Genomic DNA, 16,498 nt, shown 5'->3' with positions numbered 1-16,498 from the left:
GAAATTCATTGGCTAGTTCATAAATTGTTAAGGAAAGAATGACAGACAGAAAGGAAGATCACATATGCTTCATTTCTTTAGGCAACTAGGCTAAGAACAGAATGAACCTTTTATTCCAAGCAAACTCGAAAACAAAGCAAATGTAGACACTGGCATTATAGTTTGAATCAGCAACACAAGGCTAATTATTTCTAATTTTAACAGAAAAAATAGAAAATCGTGTCATCAATTCAGTAATACGATTTATTAGATATAAAATACGAATTTGAAAAGTCCAAGATTGAAGTTTGTCTGTGTTGTAGTAAATATTAAAACATACAAACAAAAATGCAGTGTAATTCAAAGCTAAAATGTAACTTGAAGAAACAGAAAATTCATTAAAATAATAGAAAAAAAATAATTTTTGCAAGATTTGAAAGATACAACTATTAAGCTTCTATTTCCGGAGTTAATCTACGCCTAACTTATTTTTCATGTATGATTTTTTTTATTTATTTGATAATACATTTCCCTAGGAAGCCATAAGCATGAAAATAACCAAAGAGTAAAATGCCAGCTGACTAGTCTGATGCTTTGAGATTAATGCACTAGCAGCCTTCAGGTCTCAGGTCTGCTCATCAGTATTCAGTGGCAGGTCTCCGATACCCAAGGAGCTCCCCTCCAACAGCTCCATACAGCAATTCCACAAAGCATGTTGATCAGCATTACAGTGACTGGGATTTTGCATGAAGCGATTGCTCATTTTTCTTTCGTGGTCCAAACATTCCAAAACCATCACCAGATATAACTATGAAGTACCATTCATGGTAGATTGATTTTGTAACTATAGCTTAAACTATTTTCCGTGCAATAAGCTATTATCTTTCATAGTTGTATCTGCTCTGCTAAACACTTCAGAATGACTTAGTAACAGATTTTAACATTTAAAAAGGGTTTTTGCCCGCACTGTAAGTGAACTAACATTTGGTTGGTTGAATACAGCTATAATTGATGTCTCATATGCCTTTTAACTTAAGTGACAGTAATGGAGTAATTTTGTCCTTTTACATACTCCATGCAACTAAATATCATCTCGTAATACTCCTACCTAGCATATATAAGCTCTAGTACTATCTTACAACACTCAAATAATATCATAATATCACAGTTCAGTTTCATTCAGCTGCAATAACTGCTTGATGAAATTAGGAAACTGCAATTCAGTGAGAAGCATGGCCTTCTGAAAGATGGGAAACTATTTAGACATTTGATCAACAAGCATCTTTGAATTTCTTTCACATCTCCCTGTATACACATAAAATCCTCTGTAATGCCGGGCAGACTCTATAGAGGACTTCTCAGGGTAAATCTATTAGCATTTTAGTTTGGGACAACAGTCAACTTTTAAGCTAGTTGCTTGATCCCCTATGCCTTGGTTCGCACTGCAGAGTTATCAAGCTACTTGTTATCAAGTCTTTGTACAGTGTCCCAGAGATGTTTTGCAGAGTGCCAAGGTGCCTACAAGAAAGATGGGTGAATTGTCTCCGAAAGCGAGTTGTTTCTGCCAGGAAAACACATCCATCCTGTGGCCAAACCCTTTCCCAGATTCTCTTTCCTTCACTGCTTCTTCAGTCTACATCAGAAGCCACCTAAATTGCCAACCCCATGCCAACCAACCCTAAAAAGTCTTTGTCCAAGCTGTCATTAGAGAAGAGAGCTGTGGAATACACTGCGCTTGCTGGCAGGGTTTAGTACCCACCTTACCCTGCTCAGGCTCCTTTAGCTGGAAGAGAGGGATCAGAGAACCAGTGAAGTTCGCTCCCAGCCCCGTGAAACACTCTTTTCCTACAATAGATCTCTCCTGTATATCTATCCTGCCTCATTATCTAGCATACACCAGCCGTGGATAAAGACTAGGCCTTCTGACAGGAGCTTTTATTTTGCTTTCTTTTAACCTATTAATTAAAACCCCATCCATATCAATCAAAAGCATTTTGCTGTGGTCAAAGCTGCATTATGCAAACATATACTGTTCTTCTCATTCAGTTTCCCACTTCTCTACCCCTATTTATAATTTCCACTGTAATCTTTTGTCATAAATTAGATCTGAGCTTTTTTGTGGCAGCAAATATCCGCCTACAAGGGAGCCTCTGTTATGTAAATTGCTAAAAAATATATTTACCAGAATAAGATGTTATTTTGTGGTAAACAAAATAAGCATATCTTAAAAATAATACTGAAACATAAATTAAAGGAAGCATTGAAAATTATTGTCTTATTAAATTAAACGTTTCAAAAAGTGAGTGAAATAGAATATCTGGCACTACCACTCAGCCACGAATCCCCTGACATTTCTTTCTTACTTCATTTGCACGTTTTCAAATATAAAACGCTTGTTCCATCTTCTGCTGTCTGTGGAAAAAAACTGACTCTTGAAGAAACAACTAAAATAAAAATAGTCAACATGTCAGTTACTTAAACTAAATATATTTAAAAATAAAGGAAATATTTCTATGAACGCACTTGTTTAAATCATCACTCACATGTGTGTCATATAAAATGTGCAGATATATCTGTCATTTTAAAATTGATGTTATTCCTTCAAACTCCATTTTGCTATACTGTGATGAACAAGCTGGAAACAGCCTTTAATAATTTTGGTATAGATTGTTACAAGAAAGAATAAGAACTGGAGTTATGTTTTGATGACGAATGACAACCTTTGTTTCCTTTTTTACAAGTATTTACATGAGTGAATTTTTGTTTGGAAAAGTGGCTTGATGGGGATAGTTTATGAATAGGAGCATAAATACTGTGCAAACATGCATTCCTGCAAACACTTGAGACAGTCTTTTTGAGAATTAGTCAAAGAAAGAAGAAATACCTTGTAATATCAGTATGCAATCATTTAGAATAGAAAGATACCTATAAACAGGGGTAGTCAAAGCAAAAAAAAAAAAAAGAGGCATAGCAGACAGCAATTCAAAAGCCTGGGTTACACTCAGATAAGTCACTTGCAAACCCCGTATTATATATGTAGTTTGTAATGTGGCTTACGGAACACCCAATCCAATCTGACATCACTGACCACGGTGCAGAAAGAGGATTCAAAAATAGAGCAAGTTGATGATATTTACCACTGAAGCTTAAATCCAGAAATACATACTAGCCACCAGAATAATAACTATGGTTACTACTTCAGTCTCTAAAAATACCTCAAATAAGAATGTCTTATCACAGATATTTACACCTTCTCAGTCCCGATTTACTCATACTGATGTCAGTTCCTAAGGAACATATCTTAAAGCAGTATAAAATATGAAAGAAGTTCCATGCTTGGCAAACAAAGCATAGCACAGAGGTAAGTGGCAAGATCACAGAAGCACCGAATCATAGAATTGTTTGGGCTGGAAGGACCCTTAAAGACCACCCAGTTCAAATCCCGCTGCCATGGGCAGGGACACCTCCCACCAGACCAGGTTGCCCAGAGCCCCATCTAACCTGGCCTTGAGCACCTCCAGGGACAGGGCATCCACAGCTTCTCTGGGCAACCTGTGCCAGTGCCTCACCACCCTCTGAGTGAAGATGGTTCAAGACACACACAGTCACCTTATGATTAATAGCAGTGTCAGACTAACACATTCGCTCTCATCTTTCCCTCTTCCTGTCAGTCACACATTACAGTCGTATTTGATATTTCCAAGTGAGAGGAAAAAACAATTTCTTATATTATTTAAGATTCAGAAGAGAAGGAGTGCTGCAATAATTATCATCAAACCTACTGCCACTTAATCACTGGTGGAGTTGACGTTGATTTGGTGAGATCAGAATGAGAAAAATAAACTCTGGACTTGAGTTCTTACGACCTCTATTTTGATAGCTGATGGCACGAGCTACAGCTGCTTTCCATATGTCTTTGTATAATAGTAGGGTATGCGTGTGCGGAGAATATAAATGTGTCTCAAATCAAACACCATTCAAGCAATAACTCTAGAGATTTTCATGTTCTAGAAGCACAAAAGTATGAATATGCTCAACACTGTACTCACAGATATATCAAACACAGAAATCAAGCGTGAAACACCTTCAGCAAATCTAAAAATCTAAACCTAAGAACACGTCTGATCAGAATTCAAACAAAAGTGAAAATATTTTCAGAAAAAAAATGCCTAAATTCCAACAACATATATTAAAAATTGTCTAAGGATACCAACTATGCCAGGTGAAAACAGATGGTCTAGTACTAGTCTAAAAATCTCCCACTCTATATAACTCCTAGGTAGTACTCTTGACTCTTGATAGAGATAACCTCTCAGTACCATTTTCTTTCTATCTTTCAAACTTAATATCATCACCCCACTACAAAGAAAAAGCACTCATGAATGGTATGCTCTCTTCAGAACATCTCTAAACAGGAATTTAAGAAAATCTGGAACTGCACCATGACTAGGCTCTCCATTTCAGGGCAACAATTAAGTTTATTGAATCATAATTTAAAAGTAACATATAAAAATATACTATCACTCTAAGATGTCATTACTCTCCTATCCAGAATCACTGGCTGAATAATGGGAATAAGTGATCCCTCAAGATTTCTTATGTGGATCAAATGCAGTCCTATACTAGTTTCTCAGGGTCTAGCAGAGTGGAAGCCTTGGTGTTATGTCTTTATGCAGGAAGCCTTAACTACTATTTTGTGTTGTTGTTGTTAATCCATCAATAAAATTGGTAAAATCTGCCCTGAAAAAGTTCTGCAACTATTCTCTTCCATGATCAAACAGGGCAGACAAACATTACAAGTCTGACAGGTCCTCCTGCCAAGGGACCTGCTACACAGTTAGGCAAAACAGAGCGTTATTTGAATAGTCATTTATCAAGATGTGTGTTTGCCATTGCCATATATAACTTAATAAACGAGTAAATAAATAAGACAAACAAACAGCTGACAGGAAGAATCAAGCAGACCTGTGTAACTTTAGACGGACACAATCTTTGGCTGGACAACAACGGACACAACAGGCTTTGAGGCTACTGTATATGGCCTTAAAGCAATTATATGGTCCTCCCATCTCTACTCTTTCAGTTGTCACTGTAGAAGCAATAGAATCCTAGCTCCATCACAAGAGTTGCCATGAGTGCACGTGAAAATCTGTGTAAAAGCTACCTAATCCAAAAAACATATTGCATTTAAACACTGATGTATTTCATCAAAGCACAGGAATATCTGAAAGAGGGAGAAAGAGAAAAGAGATATAAATAGAGACCTGAACAAGTAAAAAGACAGTTCTGTTACTTACCCTCAGGTCTTCCTTTGTACTGAAGCTATCAAGAAGCTGTTGATAATGTCTATCAGTCATTTGTCGCAAGAGTGACAGCAAACAAGAGACAAACTCCCCCTGTTCAGATAACGCCATGAATAAACATATGAGAGATTAAGCTCAAATACAGAAGACACTATAAATTGTCATATGATAAGCATTTAAAGTAATCAACAAATGCAAGGGAAATTAATGACGATTAGAAAACATTATTCCATACTTAATGAAAATACATTAATTTAGCTATAAATTTCCTTCCCATTAAAAAAAATTAATTTTTACTCAAAACAGTTTACTTGCTCAGCATAATCTATAGATCCGGAAGAGCTAATGCAGTAAAAGTTTGATTTGTCATTTATTTCCCTTGTATTTGTTTTTAAATGGATTATTTAGATTGCTAACATTACAGTCTCTTTGTCAACTCTGTTTTGAAACAAAAAATAAGTATTTTGCAACAACTCTGGGAAAAATGCTAATGTTTTCCTTAAGGGAAGAAATAGCAGAGATTTTTTCAAAACATTTTAAATTGAAATATCATATTTGTCAAAAAGAAAACTCATTTATACAACTGGACAAAATTTGAAAATGTTTTGATAAAAAGTTTTCTTGGACCTACAGTGGAAGTTCTCATTAAAACATACATATATATATATATACACACATATATATATATATAAATGGAACTTAATCATAGGGTCTGGATTGCATCCCAGTGCTGTAGAAGAAAAATTCTAGTATCTTGCAAACTTGTTCAAAAACGGGAAATAAACTCTGGCCCTTAACTACCAGAAATGGGAACAAGACTTGGAAAACAGACGGGTATGATAACACTACTTTAAAATGCTGTCTTTCACTAGTTTTTCAAGTGAAAATTTGGGAGTATTTTCCTCTGTCTTTCCTTAAAAACAGAAAGCAAGATTAAAAAAGGAATATGTCTTCACAGAAATAGTTGTTTGGGATTTTACATTGGAAGGGCTAATACACTTGTGATTATATCTTATATACTTGGTGGTGTGTCAGGTGCTCGCTTTAACAGGCAACATAGTGGTAAACTAATAAGTATGCCTTGCCCATAATAATACTCTACGCTGAAGTAATGATCCCAAATTAATTACCTTCCTGCAAATCCATTGCTCCTTACAGTGAGCACAGCTTTCTCAAAACAACATCCGAAGTCTATAAAGTATGTTAACCTTCATGGTCTGGGCCTAACCAGCAAGGTTACAGCTGTTACCTTGTAAATATCCATAAGGTAGCTGAAAAATTATTTCCAATCCTATCAGGTTCTTTTCAGAGAGCAAAAGGACTTCGGTGTTTTATCATTATTTTTTAAGAGTTGCAGTTTCGTTGTATCGTGTCTCAATATGATTTTATCATGCTATTTAAAATAATGTAGGCTCATCTAAATAGGCAAATTTTGGAGACTTTTATTCCAGTTATAAAATTTGAGACCACTCAGATTTGGCTAAGTAGCCAAAATAAGAAAAGTAATTAAAGATATAAGTTGACCTGATTGTCAGCTTGAGTGACAAAAGTCGTGTATGAACCTTTTAAACACTTCCCTTCTTGCTTAAGCATTTTAAGCAGTCCTTTCTGGTCACCTTCTATGATCCCACACTTACTTACTTAGAGGAATATACTAAAAATCACAGTCTATTATAGAAAGCTGTACTATTACAACTGACAGACAGATTAGCTTTAAAATGGTACCAGCTTTAGCTAATTGTTAACTTACTTCTAAATTTGAGCTTTTGATTTAAATTTAGGTAGCTATACAGGCAGCTAGTTTTTAGAACAACAATGAACGTTCAGCTGCATTTGTTGAACTCAATATGAAAACAAATTTTGTTAATATTTCTGCCAGTGCTAGCCACAGACTAACTAGTCAGGGGATATGTCGGTCATGCACACAAGCCAACTCTACAAACAAAATTGCCTTGATAAAAAACATGAGGACCAGATCCTAGTGCCGTAATTCAAGCCAAGCCGTAAACCCAAATTCACTTAAGTAGAATCCTGAAGTAGTTTTCTGTGTCTCATTGACTGAGTATAATTATTAAACTACATCAAGCTGACAATTAAATTGCAATTCATTTAAACTCTCGAGGACTAAACTTCCAAGATTTCAAATAAATAAATATTTGCTCTAATTGATTTGCTCTCTGCTACTACGTTTTTCTTAAGAAAACCTACAGATCCAAATCACTGATATCCTAAAGCAATTAATGTATAATTTTCACTTTCACCATTCCACTGAATTCGATGTTAATTAGTGCAACACCTGTAACACTGCCCCCCCCCCCCCCCCAAAGCCATGTTTTTTATTTTCTTTATGAACTGCAGAAAAACAGTGACCTGTGGGCCTATAAGATCACACTGCAATGAGTTTGGGACTATGTCCAAAAGTAAGACTATAACTGATAAAAAAGGTATGATAGAATTTTATCCAGTGTGCTGCCAGGATACATCTCACAAAGAATATTTTATGATGGGTGCAGCTTGAAATATTGGTAACACACTGGAACAGACTCTACTGCTGTACTTGCATCGGGTACTTCATCATACTTGCTCTACAAATAGTTCCAAGAATTTGGCTCTATGCATTGCCATAAGCCCATGCTGCATGATGTTTCTACATAAATGTATATAATTGCCTTATGCTGTGCTGTGAGTCACTTCCACATTAAGTATTCTTTCAGATGCCTGTGGTGACAATGACATGGCTTTTCTTATGCATAAAAAGAAAATTTTGCAACTTGAAAGAATTTTCAGTCTAATTTTTGATAGCGTGAAAGAATTAGGCTGTCATGGTGTTTTACTAAAACTTAATCTGAAAGCGAGTGGATAGATCAGAAGAAACCAATAAGCTCAGAGCTTTGCTGCACTAGGAGTCTAATACTACAACCCCTGCTTCAGCTGAGCTTTCTTGTAATGGTCTGATATGCCACACAGAGTACATTTGTAATTTTATAATTTACAGATAAAAAACCTAAACTCTTAGATGTACAGTCCTACTGAACCACAGTGATTAAAGCTTGGTGTTATCCTATTACAGAACTTAGTCAGCTTCAAAAACACTTCAACTAATGTTTGCTCTTTGTAGGATAAAATAAACAAACAAAAAAGGCAACAACACATTTCTTTCACAGGTATTAAATGCTTTTTCAAATGTTTCATCTCATAGGAAATTCTAGCTTGGAAAGCAACCATCTATTCATTAATAAAAGTGTTACAATGTAAAAATAAGGCAATTAATGAAGTGTATAATGAGATGGTAAATCACAATGCATAGTATGTTCTCTTCACAAAAAGTTACCCCCCTACTTCATACTGGGGTCATATCCCCTGCTATATTAGAACAGATTTGTCCTTCAAATGCAAACTGGGAACCTTGCTGAAAACAAAGCAAAGTAATACTTCATTTTGTTTCATCAATGCTCACAATTAGCCTTCCTGTAAATGGCTCAATTTCAACACTCTAATTTGCATCAGTTGTTGTATCACATTGACCAAAATATCATTCGTTAATCTTCTAAATCCATCCTCTATGCCCTACCTCATGTGACAGAAATGAAATTCAAATGCTCAGTCCAGAGAACAACAGAATGACTTTTGATTAATAAATTTGGATTCATACAGGCTAGCATCACAGATTCTGGAGGCATTTTTAGAGCTGTTTCATCATGTAAAAAAGGTATGCATCTTAGGAAGTAAATTGTTATTAGTTGATACTCTTTCAGGAGTACCCACATTCAGGAATTCAAACTTAGTGAGAGATTAAGAAAGCTATTGAAAATCTCAACAAAAGAAACAGTGAAATAGTTACTGTCCTGAAATAAACTCAAGAGTTACTTTCTTTTCTTTTATTTAAGGTCACAAAATATATATAATATAATGAAAAAATATTACCATTTCCATTGAAAATGAATAAAGTGCAAGAAGTTTTCTTTGTTCTGCTCAATCTCTGTTTAAAACACAAAATCTTACAATTGAATAACAATATAAAGGCAGAATTCTCATGAATCTAATAGTTCAACCAGTGACAGTTGTGAGGTATTTCATTATAAGAAACTTACAGTCACATCTTGAAATTGGAGGCGCATAGCAGAGCCTGATGGCTGCGGTCGGCTGGTGATCTCTAGTATTGTCCTTAACAGAATATCTAGTAGGCTGTTTACAATCACATCAATTTCTTCCAGGACAGATTTTTCCTTAAATAATCAATAAAACATTTAAGTTGTAAAAACAGAAAGGTGACCACAGGCATATTTCTTTTGATGTGTCTTTAGAAGCAAATAGAAGCTTTGCAATAGAAGCTTTGCTACGAACGTTTTACTTGAAAAAATAAAGACCATTCTCAAGTTAAGATATTATTTAATTCTATTTATGTTACCTTACAGTTTTCAATTAATTACGTTGTACTGAAATGCAGAGGACAGTTATGGGGACTTTGAATAAATAAGCATTCATCAGATTACCACAACTATTTTCAATTAATGTTTAGAATAATATAGGCAGGTTTTTCAGTCAAGATTATTATACATAATGCCCATATATTTTCTGGGGAAATTGCCAAGAGAGGCTTAAAGTTCAAAAAGTAGAATTCTGTTTTCACACTTTGAAACTATCACTAGAAACAAACAGATGGTGCTCAACCTTCAAGACCTGCTTCAGCAGTAAGGACCAGATACATTGCTTTCCATCAACTGAGTAGCACAAACAAATTAGTCATTTATGTAAGCCTACAACTTGTACACACACAACAACAATACAAAGAAACCAGTGTTCACCACCAAAAGAGACCGTGAATACCTTAATTAGACACAAGAAAAGACTTGATGAAGTCAAGTTGTACTTTTAAATCAGACGAAAATATGTTTTCCCTGTTTCAGCAATGTTTTCTGTCTCCATGACAGCAGACAACACCATCTTCATCTGAGCCATTTTATCCACAATTTAAGATGACATTTCTTTGCAGAAAGAAACACTTCATAATCAAATGCACACAACCAAGCTAAAACTCAGCTGACAAACAGAATCATTCAACTTTGTCGGCATCGAGGTGTAGGAGTGAGATTTTTTTTTCCCTTCCTACACACCCTAAGCATATGATTTGTAACAAAACTCAAAACTCTTGTTTGGACTCAAGATGAGTCTAGTGTCATGGCCGTGTTCTCTGTCACTTCATCTAGTGTCAATCAACTGTTAACTTTGCTAGTTATGAAGGCAGACAGTATTCAGTGTACTGAGGAACTGCTGTCTCGAGACGTACAAAACTCATGTACAAACTACTGTTAGAATGGCCAACAGAAAAAGAAAAAAAAATCACTTTTCAAAGATATGTCTCTTAAATTCACTTGTTCCATCAGCCTCTGAATTATCTGGATCACCACAGAAGGAATAATATTGTGAACTGATCCACAAAAATCAAGTGGCAGTCACAAAGTTGTTAATACTCTGTCACTCAAAGACCACTGCAAATCCCGTTTGCATATCCTGCCCACTGGAAAGAGCTTTATGCAGACATCAATTTATGTTACGTACTTCTCTAGAGTTCATGATCAGAGCAACTTGGTGAATCCAAATGAAAGATCTGAAGTTAAGACCAGACAGATAAGCCTTTCTCCCAGTCTAAAACCACAGCTATGCTTTATCATCCACCCCTTTCTCTTGTGAAGAGGTACTAACACTAATCCAGGAGCAGCTGCAATAAGAACATTGCAGTGCCAAAGCTGCAGGTCACATCTGCACCAAATCAGTGACCGGGCAACTTTAATTTCTAACAGAATTATGAAATGAAGAAACGCATACAACAGTTCTCACCAACGCATTACAGGGTAAGGTGTGCTGGCTTTGGTTTGTATGTACTGCACTGAATACAAGCTATGTTTATTTCTTGTTGTCTTACATCCCTTTGCCTGTCAGAACTTCACCATCATCTTCATGCCTGCAACATACCTACCTAAGCTAGCTCTCATATGCAGTCTTCACAGATGAGTTTGCAAACACAAACATTAGAAATAGGCCACAAAATTTACCAACTAATCCCTAAGTACAATTCCTGCAATACTCATATCTATCCCTTCCCTATACCATCTTTGTGTCCCCTATGACTAAACAGCCCATGATAAATAGCCCATGCCTCTACAAGAAAGTGGACGTTTCTTTCTGAAACACAACACTCAGAAAGAGTCAAAGCTTGGCAGAAAATAACGTGCCACAATTAAAGTATTCTTTCATGGAAAGAAAAGGTGTCTGAGAAATCAAATTTACATTTGACTCATTACACAGAGAATTCTTTAAAATGCTCTTGGTCAAGGTCCAGCCTGTGTCATTACTGGGTGCCATATAAAAAAGTTCAGTACCTTGTGGATGTGACATGCTGTTTACTTACTGAGCTGTTCTTCTTGATGAGACAAAATATGTTGCTAAGGATACGTGCACACATTATAAGATCCTTCTGTTCTTGTAAATGCATGTGGAGATGATGTAAAACTACTGGAAGAAGAATATATCGAGAATCTGAAAAAAATGAAAACTTTTATGAGTAGGAGCTTCTCGCAGAATCGTTTCATTTTAATACAGATATACAAATAAGTCTTCTGTTCAGAGCTCTAGTTCTGATAAGCAAAAGTTTTTACTTGCTTAGACCAACAGTTTTGATAGGTGGAAGCCTTTACATAATAATATCATAACAAACAAAAGCAAATATTTGAAGAATGAACAACGTGTGGAAAGGCTGTATGTTGTACCATGGACAGAGACAAACACCGCTGTGTGCAATGTAGTATATAATGGAAATTATATATTTATAGAATTATCATGCAAAAAAACATAGCACAACAATACTCAAATTCAAAATAATGTGGAATTATGCTCTAGCCTTTCCTGCTATGTGACAGGATCCCTTTGCATGTTAAGGTCACAACAGACTTTAAGTTTTGTTATTCTGCAAATGAGTCCTAATTTATGGACCAGCAGTACTTTCAGATTTCTTTCAGGATTTGTGCTTTTCCAGATTCCTCACTCCTACTGAGTATGAGCAATTTAGACTACTGGTGTCTACATTGAATAATCTGCCTTTCCTCTAACCATTTCCTTTTCTAAACACAGCTCTTTGGTGCTATTTTTAGTCCTGAATTCTCTCAAAATGATGCAAGAACTTCATTAACATGCTACTTCTTCTTGCTTCTTTTTCTTATAACTGAAGACAATGTTAAATGGGGAAAGTCCTAACTCTTAAACTTGTTTTAACACATAAAACACCTATTTACAACTTGATAAATGGAATGGGTGTTATCTGTTCTCATTTATTTTTTTTTAGATCTTTTCCTTAATTGAGAAACGATGTTTTCATAGAAGTATACTTGAATTATTTCCTCTATTAAAACTTTAAAGATGATTATATTATCTAAATATATATACATCTACTCAGTTCCTTTGTACATTAATGTAATTAGTTCCTAAAAATTAAGTTTATCTAGCAGAAAATTTTTCTCCTTTAAAATAATTTTCCAACCAGGAAAAAAATCCAGGTTTAGTCTTTGTATAAACACTTTTTTAACCTTCAAATATTTCCTCAAGCATATTCCAGGAAGGAGAAAAATTAGGTTTATTCTGGAATTTTATTTATTGAATGTTTCTTTCATTTGCTGAAATATAGCACTTCTCTTGTTTTTCTCTATTACTCTCGTTTTCACTAACTATACATATAACACAAGTAAAATCATAGGGACAAGTTGATTTGTACAAACTATTTAAATATATTCTTGTTTTCAAAAGAAGCTTGTCTCCTGTTTTTGAATGGGTATTTCATGCTTAGCATTTGTTCAGATGTTTTGAATAAATGTTTTCCTCCTGAAGAAAAAGTATAAATAGGTAAAATAAATATAAATAAATAAATATAATAAATAATAAATATAAAAAATATAATATAAATATAAATATAAAAATAATAAATATAAATAAATAAATTCACCTATTTCAAAATAGGTGAAAGGCCATAAATGAATGGCCCCCCGTGCCCCTTTGGCAGGGGGGTTGGACATGATGATCTCTTGAGGTCCCTTCCAACCGCCACAGTTCTGTGATTCTGTGATTCTGTGAATCTGGAACCAGTGGTACTAAAACCCCAAATCAGAGAACAATCAGCCTGTATCCAGTGGTTGCTTATTTCTGCAGGTGCCTCAGTAGGTTTTCATCAGGTTAGGTCAGATAAGAGTCCTTATCTGCCTGCAGCAGAGCTGGTGCATCTCAACCAAACCAACAAGGCATTTTCTTTAGTCCATCCAAAAAACAGAAGCATAGTGAGGTGTTGCTCCAGGTAGTCTGAGACATGAAGCATGCACAGCTGCCACTAACCCAACCACTGCAAGACCTATTGGGTGAAAATGAGAGTGGGCAAGACGATGGGCTTATCAGCAGACCTCTGGTCACAGAAGTACCACCTTCTGAACCCCACTGCCAATGCTGTTTATTGCTTACTGATGGATGAAGTGGACAGAACTAATGCCTGCAGCTGAGGCAAAAAGCAGGACTCTCCATTCCTATAAAAATGACCTGACATTTAGGCTACAGGGCCAACTCCTTTTTCCCTGCTTTGCCAAGTGTATTCAATTCTTAACCACGTGGTAATCCATCTTCAAGAGCAGAGATGAAGGGCTCACTCTGCAAAGCAGCCCTTGGGTCTATGGTTGGGGTACTCTCCAAGTGATGTGAAGCTGACTCCAGGCTGACAAAGCACCGGGCCTGGTCTGCCATTCCCAGACCAATACTCAAATCACCACTCAGCTACACAACTGTCACACAGCAGCTATGGTAGCTCTTTCACACATTGCTGCTGTGAGCCTTACCCCGCAGGTCAGGGATCCTCTGAGGACAGCAGGTCCTCTCTTGCAGCTACAACTCCAATCCCTTAGCCCAGAAGGCAAGGAGAAAATCGCAGCAGCCCTGTACCGAAGCGTTTCGTCCTGATTAATTCCGGGCAGCATCCTGATGAGCACATTCAGGATTTGGTGCCTCATTTTCTGAGGTGCCCCCTACTCTGTGCGCCGCACAGAATGCTTCCATATAAGCTTGGCATTATGAACTCCATTTAGAAGACCAAAGAAAATAGGTGTGGCAACACCTGACTTGTAAATAATCAACTTCCATATGGTATGGCCTGCAGTGTCTCAGCTATAGCTGAGCATCCTCATTCAACAGTTTGAACTGTCCCATTTTTCCAAACGCTCCATAAAATGATCAGAAAACGTGGTTTATCGAGTGGATTAGCAAAAAGCATGTTATGACTTGCAACTATACACTGGAGATAACAGCGCCTCTTACTGAACTGACCACCACATCTAACACAGCTTTGGACATATTCCCTGTAAGCCCATAACCTAAATACCTCTCTGGCTTGACCTCTTTAGATGAGAGATCTAGTGATAATACAGAAGAGGATAGCTAACATCTTCACCTCTGATCAGGCTCAACCAAGGACTATGCAAGTAAGTTCTGAGAATGCAGCATACACCACTTGTCTCAGGTTATTTTTTTCCTTAAAAATTGCCAGCTGCAATGTCAGCCACCATGTACAATAAAATTAATGAGAGCAGGGAATGGTGCAATCATCAGAACTCCTAGCCATCAGTCACTGTCCTAATTTCTCTTCTGTTCAGAAAGCCAAATTAGCTGACTGTTTAAAATGTTAATACTTGTCCTTTGCAAATACTATACAGAAAGAGAGAAAACAATTATGACATTGAGCTTTTCAAGTTCATGCCTGGCATGACTGGAAAGAGAGACCACTCTGGGCAATCCTTGTGCCTTTCCTGTGCAAGCTACATTAACATTAAACATTTAACCCACAGCACAACTTTCCCCCTTGCTTTTCAGTTAGTGGTAAAGCACCTGCACAGACATACAAAATTTTCTACACTCCAGTGTATTTTAAAGATTAGAAAGATGATATTCATTTCAATGACTACATCTGAACAGATGGTCAAAACTTCAGCCTACTTGGAACAAGAACTAGTCTAATTGGACATCTTTAAATAAACAGTGAGAAGCTCTTGAACAGTGAAAAGTGAGGAAGTTGCTCTTATTTTTGGTAGTTTTATTTGGACCTGTTCAATTTATGCTTGCATGCTTGGAAGAACCACTGTACTTGGGGGAGGTAGGAGAAGAAAATGCTTAAGCCAAACAGTCATCACTGCAATTCCAAAACCGAACATATATGCCTGTTCTGCAACTGCACTGACATGTCACTGTTCTCAGTCATTTTTCAAACCTTTATGAAGAAATGCTTTCAAAATTGCCTGTAGTGCTGAAGAAAAAACATGGGTATGGCTGAGAAACTCCTCATAACCACAGATGCAAAGAATTACTTGCATGGCTTTTACAAAATAATTTCTGGTCTTTGCTAATAAAGGCTGATTTTTTATGCATATACACATCCCTTCCCCAAGAGGCTGGGGTGTATAAGCACACATACACAGACTACTCCAAGGAACAATAAATTGGTATGGAAGACAAATTAAGAAATACTAATTAAACTGAAAAAGATCCTGGAGTACTAGAAAAAAAATATATGGATCAACATATAAAGCCTTTACATTTTGAAAAATTGGAGTCAATTTTCTAAAGTGTGTGTTAATAGTAGCTTGCAATGAGCACTAAAATATGTTACAACTGTTATTAAAAAGAAGTTGTGAGCCTTTTGAAAAAGTTGTGGAATCAGAGGGAAAACATAATACTGAGCTCCCAAGCCTGAACCTCCTTATCAGTTAATGGTATCTTTCCCTAATCTTGCTAGCATTTTTTTTTTCTTTTCAATAGGAAGTGTAACATATAACAGCATCCACTCTGTGAGCTATTTCAAAGATATTAAATTATTCTTACTGATTGTGTCTAGATATTCGCCTCTGAATGGCTATAGAAACACAGTTTCCAACATGTACACTCTCCTGTGATACACAGGTTGCAATCCCCAGATAAACTCATTCAAGGGGACAGACTAAGGGAAGCAGTCAGTCTCAGAAAGAAAACAAATAGATATTTGTCACATTTCTAATCTATTGATAGTAGATTTCAGTGACAAATAAGGAAAAAAATAAAAAAGCAGGTAAGAAATACATTCTATATTAAGCAGAGATTTTCATATGAACAAAATAAATAAACACATGAAGATGTCCTTAAAACAACAACTCAGGATTTTT

The 16,498-nt window shown here is 36.1% G+C and overlaps 1 protein-coding gene across 5 annotated transcripts in view; it reads right to left on the bottom strand.

The window, feature by feature from the left end:
• DOCK4 (dedicator of cytokinesis 4) overlaps positions 1-16,498 on the bottom strand; it is a 251,169-nt gene that overhangs the window by 61,414 nt on the left and 173,257 nt on the right. For all 5 annotated transcript variants that reach the window (XM_080608066.1, XM_080608067.1, XM_080608069.1 and 2 more), the window contains 3 exons: positions 11,692-11,819; positions 9,374-9,508; positions 5,277-5,375 (listed from right to left, as the gene is read on the bottom strand). In XM_080608066.1, coding sequence (XP_080464192.1) covers positions 5,277-5,375; positions 9,374-9,508; positions 11,692-11,819 — 362 coding nt within the window. The remainder of the gene's footprint in view (positions 1-5,276; positions 5,376-9,373; positions 9,509-11,691; positions 11,820-16,498) is intronic.

This window comes from Anser brachyrhynchus (assembly GCF_964034855.1).
Source record: "Anser brachyrhynchus genome assembly, chromosome: 1".
In the NCBI taxonomy this organism is placed as follows: domain Eukaryota; kingdom Metazoa; phylum Chordata; class Aves; order Anseriformes; family Anatidae; genus Anser; species Anser brachyrhynchus.
This window is presented reverse-complemented; position numbering and strand designations above follow the sequence as displayed.